Source organism: Spinacia oleracea, chromosome 4 (assembly GCF_020520425.1).
Source record: "Spinacia oleracea cultivar Varoflay chromosome 4, BTI_SOV_V1, whole genome shotgun sequence".
Taxonomy (NCBI): Eukaryota; Viridiplantae; Streptophyta; class Magnoliopsida; order Caryophyllales; family Amaranthaceae; genus Spinacia; species Spinacia oleracea.
In genome coordinates, this window is record NC_079490.1 from 32,620,101 (window position 1) to 32,629,506 (window position 9,406).

At 34.8% G+C, this 9,406-nt stretch overlaps 1 protein-coding gene across 3 annotated transcripts; it reads left to right on the forward strand.

Moving 5' to 3' along the window:
* Positions 1-865: 865 nt before the first annotated feature.
* Positions 866-5,055, forward strand: LOC130459965 (vacuolar protein sorting-associated protein 32 homolog 2-like). 3 transcript variants are annotated; one of them, XR_008919739.1, is made up of 5 exons: positions 866-1,004; positions 1,091-1,155; positions 4,171-4,306; positions 4,527-4,641; positions 4,744-5,055. XR_008919739.1 is itself a non-coding variant. In XM_056827605.1 (4 exons), exons 1-4 carry the CDS (start codon positions 978-980, stop codon positions 4,852-4,854), a joined length of 318 nt encoding a protein of 105 aa, XP_056683583.1. In that variant the 5' UTR covers positions 866-977; the 3' UTR covers positions 4,855-5,055. The 3 variants fall into 3 exon arrangements, 1 of the variants encoding a protein (XP_056683583.1); XR_008919738.1 differs by having other exon boundaries at positions 4,171-4,252; XM_056827605.1 differs by lacking the exon at positions 4,171-4,306.
* Positions 5,056-9,406: the final 4,351 nt, after the last annotated feature.

The following is a 9,406-nucleotide window of genomic DNA, read 5'->3' on the forward strand; positions in this document are numbered from 1 at the left end:
TTCTACTTTATCACGAATTCATAACTTACCAATATAACTATACTACTATTAAATATAAATGTAATTGACCCTAATTGTCTACTGTCATAATGTGGTAAGAGTTGAGATGGGGGGTAGTATAATAAGTAACGAACCTGGCCCAAATCAGTCCAACAATGGCATTGAATCAGCTCCAGCTAAACTGGTGTTGCTTATGAACGAACCAGACTTACTCTAAGTAAACTGAGCTTAAATATCCCAATATGTGGCCACCTCTATCACCACCGTTTCTTCTCTTTACGCCATGTTTGTATCAGCAGATGCATATACACAGAACTTCAAGCCTTCTAAAGTCCCCAGTAATCCCAACATTTGACCTGCAAGCCACCAGATAGCCTGAGAATAATTAAGTTTTTCAGTTTGGATAAATGAGATTTGTATCATGTCTAATACCCTGATTTGTATGCAGCTTGTTTCTCCTTCCTGCAAGCTCCTGCTTCTACTCACCCACCATCCTTCTTAGCTCGCTTCGCGCTCCTGGTATCAGTACCTTATTATATGATGTATCTAAGATATGAAAGAGGCGTATATTGCGGATACTGAGAGTAGCTCTATTCGAGCTCTTGATCTCAACATAGGAGGATCAAGATTGATGGTTGGTGGTGATCCTATTTTCTCATACAATTTGTTTAAGGCAAGTGTCTTTCCTGTATATAATCTGTTCTCATCTTTGATATCTGGTATATTGTGAGCATGCTGCAAGAAAATATAAAAACATGTATGATATGTAATTAGATTTATAGATGCTAGGCTTCTAAATTCTACCTTTGCTGCTTCTATTCATCGTTGTTTTTGTTGTCCTTTTGTTTTCGAGGTTAGAAGATCTTAGGGAAACTGCTGTAGTTTAAGATGTTGATACACAAGAGATGCTCCATGTCCAGTTTGAACAAATAGCTGAATATGTTGGAGATCCAAGCGACACTGGTTATTAAATAAGGATGTGGTATTTAATCCAGTATTGCAAGGTGATATATCTGCTACATTAAACTAATGGTTTGTTCTGATTTATCATGTCCAGTTTACGTTTTTTTTTGTTCTTTTTCAATTTTAGGAGCCTTTTGTTGCTAGCTGGTTTGATTCGCTTGGTGGTTTCATTGGTGTTCGCGCTTCAATTAGGTGAGTATATATAATTCCTTATCCCTTTGTATCCTCTTTTTTATTTTAATCACTAGTATATGTCCGTGCATTAGCACGAGAAGTTAATAATTTAGAAAGTTACCTAGATAATTTGAGAAATACAACGAATAATAATTTAATATACATTATATTTCAAAAAAGTGGTTATGTATTCCTTTCACATCTAAATAATACTCCAACCTAGGTTAAATGTACATTTCGTAACATCCCAATAAAAAATAATCCCTCCTTACATTAAGGTTGTTATTTATTTTACTAATTGGACAAAACCTATTTTTCAATTCATGACTGCTCAATCCCTCATTAAGATTTAAGGACGTAGAAGATTATAGAAAAACATGGTTGGTTTTTAGCTTTTGGTATTTTAAGGATGCATAAGAGCAACAAAATTTGATCAATAGGTCTCCTATAGATGGCGTTAGCATTAAAAAAACTACTTGACTATAAAATATAACCATTTTATTAGATAATATAACTATTTGATTGGAGATTATAATCTATTTAGTAATAAGTTGATCTTATAAGTTTTTGTAAACTTTGGTTAAAAATTGACAATAATTATTGTCCAATTTTCTAATGAAGTACATGTATTTTTCAAAGTTTGATTACATAGGAGAAATACTTCAATTAATAAATAAAAAAAGTGTACATAGTAAGTCCATGTAATAATTTCCCAAAGTCAAACAACCGAAAATGGACGGTTTGAACTTAACTTCACAAAATCATAATCTGTTGGACATAGCCAACAATATCAGTGGCGTGTAATTTGCAGATTGAGTATACTCGTTTGGTTCCTTTCATGTCGGCCTAATCCAACAATTTCACCAAACAACATTAACTCTCTTTGTACGTGGAACATTAACTCTTTGTACGTGGAATATTTTGACTTTACTGCTTAATTGTAAACAAAAACCCAATTGATCGAGATCAACAAATTTCACAGAATAGCAGAGTTGGTGAAGTGAGAAAAAGGAACAACATATGAGAGATCGATAAAAAAAATACATTTATAATGCAACACGTTATAGTAGTCAAATATGTAATCTAAAATAGCATGCTTATTAGTATAGCTGGTTATATTATTGGGCTGTTTATGTCTTATTTCGTGTGAAATTGACGGTGGTGTAAGCGAATTAAGATATAGAATGCAGGTGGGTGTGATGAATTGTAGGTGGATTGTTCAATTCTTTAAGGGTTAGTATTGCATGTGGGTTGTAATACTCTTTAAGGGTTAGTATTGCATATAGAATTAGTAGTATCTTCTCATTCTCACGTAGGTATGGAATGTAGGTGGGTGTGATGAATTCACAACCTGCTTAACTAAATTAACAGAGTATAGGAGAAAGGTTACTGCTTGAATCAATCAGAGGATTGTCTCACAAAAGGGTTGAGTTACAGATTAGCAACTTCAGGTTGCAATTCTCTACTGAAATACACACAACTCAATAATGATTCCCTGCTGCGTTTCACCATCTTATTTGTAAAAGCGGTTCCACTATAACTCCTTGCCTTTCCCCTATGTCTGACTGCAGTTGTGCTTCTTGTCTCTTGCTATTTCATTAATGTGTTTTGCCCACATTTTGCTGCTCTTTTTGTCTCTTTCTGGTGTAGCTATGTTGATGTTATGGGAGGCTGTTGCCAAGTCATTACAGTGGGTTGGTGGGTTCATTGCACCACACCCCCCCCCCCCCCCCCCTCTTTGCTAACCAGTAACACGAGATAGCCATATGTTTTGTGCTTCCTGTTAGCTGCATACTCTCATACCGATCACCACCACACCCCAGTGAACACAATCACTACTACAAAAATAGCCTAAGAAACCGGGCAAAACAAGGCAAAGAAACCTCACATTATACGGTGCCTAGGTAGTAGGTCTCTTAGCATAAGAGACCGGAGTTTTTGCCTGGTTTCTTTGATATATATGAGAAACCGATTTTGACAGGAAATTGGTTTCTTAGGTCATTTCCTGTGAATTTAAATACAAAAAAAAAGAGACCGAATTGAGGAAATATGCGGTTACTTTGACTGTACTAGGAAACCACTTTGTTCCAAAGTGCGGTTCCTTTGATGTTTTTTTAAAGAGACTGCATTTTCAGATCTACGGTTTCTTTGATGCTCCTCTGTTATAAACGTGCAACCTAAGAAACCAGATTTATTAAATTAATAAATCTGGTTTCTTTGATATTTTTTTATTATTATTATTATTAAATTTTAAATGGCTGCTACAACCAATAAATTAGTGACAGATAATATATTTTCAAATTACATGGTACCTATTAGATTCCATTCAATATCCAAATTGGCTCAATTTAATGGTAAAAATCCATTAACTCTATATTATATATATATGCATAAAAATACTCCAAACCGACCAATGTACCTTCTTGTTCTCCAAAACAATAAATTAAATAAAACTAATGTAATATATAACATTCTCCAAACTCCAATCACAGGCTTAAATCCAAAAGAATACTTCAAATGTATTAACTTGCTATGAGATTCGCAAAACATTTATTAAAAAGTGTCAATATGCACTAGCTACAAAGATCATTCATGATCAACGTCCAAAATATCATTTTCTTCATCTTCATCAATCTGATCATTGATAACTTGTTTTTGCTTGAAAAAATATGTAACCAAAGTATCCCGTATCTCATCAATCATCGCTTGAGAATAAGTGGCAGGAACTTGAGGAAAGTACTGCATACAAGACATAAAAACGATTAGAATAAAAGATATAAAGCCGAATGGAAGTAAAGCCATCAATAAAATTGAAGTTGAAATTTGTTTTGGTGTATTAGCAATGATAAATTTATTTTCCCTTATTTATTTTTCAAAAAATTAAACATAAAAAAAATTTATTGAAGCAAGAAAAAGAATAGTACTCTGCTAAAGTAGAGGGAGAAATAATGCAGAGGAATTTAAAGCACTGCATCAGTGTGTACTCAACCTAACTATTTCACATTTGTATCTTAAACTCTTAATCTGATGCAGGATCAAGTTTGAGCATATCACTTGGCAGCAGAAATTTTCAATTGACTTGGATAATCAAGGGAATATCTCCTGTCTCAAACAGGTCATTGTTGCTGTCAATATATCTTATAATTATAACGTGCTTCCATATCTAAATGTAAGACGTATAGGGGCAGTTGTCTAAAATGATTAGTGTCTGTATTTCTTTTTTGTGATGCAAATAGATCACGAGTTATAATCCTGTCAAAAATGAACTTAAACCAACTAGAACAAGTAGCTAGTGTTGGTTCTCAACTGAAACTAGCTAGTGTTCAAATGCAATGTTCATCTCTTGATTTGGAACTGGTTATGAGAAAGTTGCTCATTTTACATTACAGGAATATTGATGACGTGGACCAGACAATGGATGAGATCAACAAGCAGACCTATAATTTAAGACAGATACGGGAGGCACTAGCTTCTCATATTGGTGGTGCAGCTGATTTTGACGAGGTACGTAAGGGTTTTAGTCACAAATACTAGGAAAAAAATGTAGCTCTACAAAGGCATCACTTTTGTACTAACTTTTTTCTCTGTTGATTGTTGGTATAAAAGGATGAATTGGAAGCCGAGCTTGAAGAACTTGAAGGAGCTGAGTTGGAAGAACAACTTCTGCAGCCAGCTATCACTGCCCCTATAGCACCAATTAAGGCCATCCGAACTTAATTTCACTTATCTGAATTTACTAAACTTATTTTGTATGAAGTAAGTCAACAAAACAGGGCCTTATAAAGGTTTGACATTTTCTTTGTACAGTCGTCTTAACTTTCAATTTACTGCCAAGTTATCCTAGAGGTACCTCGGAATTTATAACATGGCCTTGTCTGTTGGCTGAAAATGAAATAGGGATAGATTTTATAATGAACATCTTTTCTAGTGTTTGGTTTGTCATCCCAAGAGTTATCTTACAAGACTAGAGTAGCTGCGTATTAGTGGGTGTGACTAGGTGATTGTATTAACTGTTCTTAAGGGTTTTACGATTAAATTGGAATAGAGGTAGTATTGAATTTATGTTGAGTAGAAAGCTAGGACGAAGGATGGAGGGGCCAAACCAGTCTAATACAAAGCTGCTGGAAAAATGTGTATTTTCAATTGAAATCCCAAATAACTATAGCAACACACTGCTACTTTGAGCTTTTTGATAATGATTCTTCCAGTGGCGAGGAGGCTTAAGCAAAAAAGTCATTTCTACCAACCCTACTTAGACTGCAGATTCTAAGATGAATAAAACCACAACCTTCAATGACTAATGCTAGTTCCTTTAAACAAAATTGCACTTAGTATGCTACCATAAAAGCATTTCAGATGCTGCTGGTAGAAAATCAGAATAAAGGACATATATTCGTTAATTGATCAGACTGGATACCTCATTAATCTGAAATCTAGCAATAACCCTAAAACCGGGTTCTTACACAAAACAATCAGCTGCCTATAGAGAAGTTTATTGTTCACTAGACATAAGCAACCTAGTTCCATCTAGGCAAACAGATTAGGATATTGGTTGTAGGGAAGTCGGTTGTCTAAGAGCCTGCTTACTCAATTGAAAAGTGTATTATTATACCTAAACAATCACAACCAAGAGAACAATGTCTTAAACTCATCTCTTCTAAACTAAAAAACTGCCAAGTTCCTATACGAGGCATCAATCATGACATGCAAGAAAATAGCAGTTCGGCTATTGACAGTAGCAAAGTTTCACCAATAAGCAGTGACTGTTTTTGAGGAAGCATAGAGCCACATAATGAAATTTTTGAATTACAATGCCAACTTCTCATCATGATAAAAAAAAAATTGTGCAAAAGAGTTTCGGGGAAGTACTGAAAACTTGGAAGTGAATGGAAACAAAAAGAAACATATATAACTAAGAAAAAACACATCAATCTTAAACCAAAGTGAGATATATCTTTATTTGGCAAAAAAATGACGGTTACCTTTGGAGGAATTACCAGTTGTTGTCTCTTTGATATTGTCTCTTGCATGTAACGACATACATAATATCCAGAATCATTGGTTCCTTGAGTTTGACGAGGACACTATTTCATAATGAATTTCAAATCAATAATTCAGAAAATATTTGATTGTTTTAAGGAAAATATATCATATTGTATTAAGAAGAACTAAGTTTAAGGTATGAATTGCATACTTGTGGTTGAATCCACATAATTGCTGGATTTTTTTTCATTTTGATATCCTTTCGATGAACAACGGAAAATTTTAACATTCCCCTGCAGAATTTGACAAGTTAGATACAAAACGTATGAGCAAGTATTATTTATAATTGGAATAATGAAAGATACATACGCCAAAATGATCCCCTGAACGAATTCTGGAATTTCATTTTCCTGTCCTGTTGGATCAAGCCAAAACACTGTTCCTTTCCACGGACTAATGACAGCTAACATCCAATGTCGTCTATATAAAATGTATTAGTGAAACCAACAACAAACAAAAAAGTATTAAGAAAGTTCATGAAGTGAACATAACTAACCTTTCAATGTACGGAGCAAAAAATATTTGATTTATATTTTTGCCTCCATTACACCCAAAAACATTACTCAAATAGTCAGATCAATCTTTCTCTTCTGTCGGGGTTAACGGAGAAAGAATATTAACATCGCAAAAGCCATACATTCCCGATACACTCTCCTTTCTACACCCCTCGCTCAAGTACCTTACACATCAAAGTATATATATTAAGTGTTGGTTCTTAGTTTCAAGACAAGGGATATTTTACACGGTGGTGCCTATGTGCTTTCAGGATTTCAGGACAAGTCGGATATATGCACGCATAATTTTCTATATACTAGTCATTATAAGTTCATACTGCATAAACCAAGTACATGAGATGGACCAAATGGCAGCAACAAAAATAGCAGATACAACAACAGCAAAAACAACCGAAATGGCAGCAACACAGCAAAAGCAGAACCAGCAGATCAGAAGCATTAGAAGTAAACCAGTAGCATCAGACGCATATCAGAAGAAGAATATCAGAACCTTGAAGAATATTCGTGACTTACTGATAGAATCAGACGCATATCAGAAGCATTAGAAGCAGACCAGTAGCAACACACATTAATCAATTTGTGACTTACTAATAACATAGGTACAAGTGAAATTTAGTTAAATAAATACAGAGTATGTAGCATGATACATACCGCATGAAAAGTGACATGTGAGATGCTCTAACATCTCTTTGGAAGCACCAATCAAAAATAGCTTCATAATCAAACATAGCTTCTATCTCCTTGCAAAGCACAAAAAATGGTATTGGTAATGTGATGGTCTCATTCTTCTTTCTCATTCCTATAGCTTCATTCTTGAAAACTTCTAATAGACCGGAGGTCACCTTGGCACGATCCTCATCAGTGATCTTATACTTTTTTGTGGATGTATCTTGTGATGATGATGGCGATTGCGAGAAGGGGTTGCTTTCTTTTTCTTTTAGTTGCTTAAAAAACAAATAATATAAATTATTAGTGGAATGCACATAGAAAATAATATAAATTATTAGGAGAACAAGTGCAAATACCTTTTTCTTTGGAACTAACACACTGGAATCACTTTGGCACGATTCTCATTAGTGACCTTATACTTTTTTGTGGATGCTGCTTGTGATGATGATGGCAATTGCGAGAAAGGGATGGTCTCTTTTTCTTTTGGTTGCTTTAAAAAAGATATAAAAACTATAAGTGGAATGCACATAGAAACTTATAAACACTTTATTAGGAGAATAAGTGAGGATACCTTCTTCTTTAGAAAAATTAAGTGAATCGGCCATGGAACAAAACTATCCTTTGCTTGACAAACGAAACTGAATTGTTCAGTAGGACACGGCAGTAGTGCAGTAGACACGATATCTTCCTTTATAGAGACTCGGCGATTATTAGGGGACACATCAAAAAAATGATTCTTAACCACTAATGATTCCCCTGGTATGTACACTTGTCCCGTTGCAACAATCAGGATTACTTTGTGTTCCTCAATCGCCAAACAACAGTCATGCGTACCCTTGTCATATTAAATACATAAGAAATGCAGTTAGTGTTAAGATCAGTAGAGTAGAGTAGCAATGCAGTTAGTGTTAAGATCAGTAGAGTAGAGTAGAAATGCGTTCTTGTTTAAACTTAATGAAGTCAGGAGTTGGGTTATGGGAGCTAGCTTGGTAGGGCTTAGACTCGCATAGGCATACACGGATGAGGAGATCACATGTAGTGGTCACAGGCTAGTCCTGTACTCGTGTCTAATGGGGAACTAGTTATGGACCGGTCCTAGGTCTTGCACTTAACTAGGCCAGTCCATGTTGATCTCATCGTTTTCTATTTATTGGGATTTTTGTTGTAGGAAGACAGAAGCCTTCTGTTATGTCAAGCCATGTTCTGTACATTTTTTGTGGTCTTGCTTGTTGGATTTAGAAGACAACATGAATATAAAGTTCTCTAGTATGCTGCTTGTTTCCCTACCTTATGGAGTTATGGGTAATATGGTTGGAGAGGAGAGAGGATTTTTAGAATCAGAATTCATCACTGAGTTTCTTTGTTGCCCTTGTTGGATAGGGTTGTGTTGTTAACCTACTGGTTCTGTAATTAGAAATAATTCTAGACTTGGAAAAACATCTGATTTAAGCTCTTATTAACTAAAGTTTTGTTGGAGTCTTTTTACATACCGCTTCCACTTAAGGTTTTCCGTGTTCCCCAAACATTGAGCATATCTTTGTACTACAGTTATTCTAAATAATCTGTATTTCAGAGTTGGGGAGAGAACTTAAATAAGTACAGTGTGTTTTGTAATTAAACTTAGAGTAAACTCTAAAAGAGAGAAAAGAGTAATTCAACAGAAGTACGGGTGCAATTGTTAGAAGTAATAGTTGTGTTGAATAAAGATTTCTAGTATTTTTCTAAAGTTTGATTGAATCAGTGTCACTTAATTCGGCATTTATAAGCTTGATTTGAAGATCAATAATTATTCTTCTGATCAATTTGTGCACTTACAGGTTTATGAAGAGTCTTTTCCAACATTTCATTAGATTTTTTGGGAGGATTTTTGGGACTATAGTTTCTATGCAATTAATAAAATATGCATTCAATACTTTCTATAGATAAAGCTGGTCTTAATACCTCAAGATGGTCAGCACTAATCGGTTGAGTGTCGTATGTTTCGGGCCAAGGAATACCACCGTTCTCGTGTTGCGGAGAGTAAAGTTGATGGTCTTCATGCT

Coding starts and splice junctions, on each gene's coding strand:
- LOC130459965 (XM_056827605.1), top strand. CDS start 978: ATGTGGTATTTAATCCAGTATTGCAAG. Junction 1,005..1,090: donor ATTTAATCCAGTATTGCAAG/GTGATATATCTG, acceptor TTTCAATTTTAG/GAGCCTTTTGTTGCTAGCTG. Junction 4,642..4,743: donor GTGCAGCTGATTTTGACGAG/GTACGTAAGGGT, acceptor TTGGTATAAAAG/GATGAATTGGAAGCCGAGCT.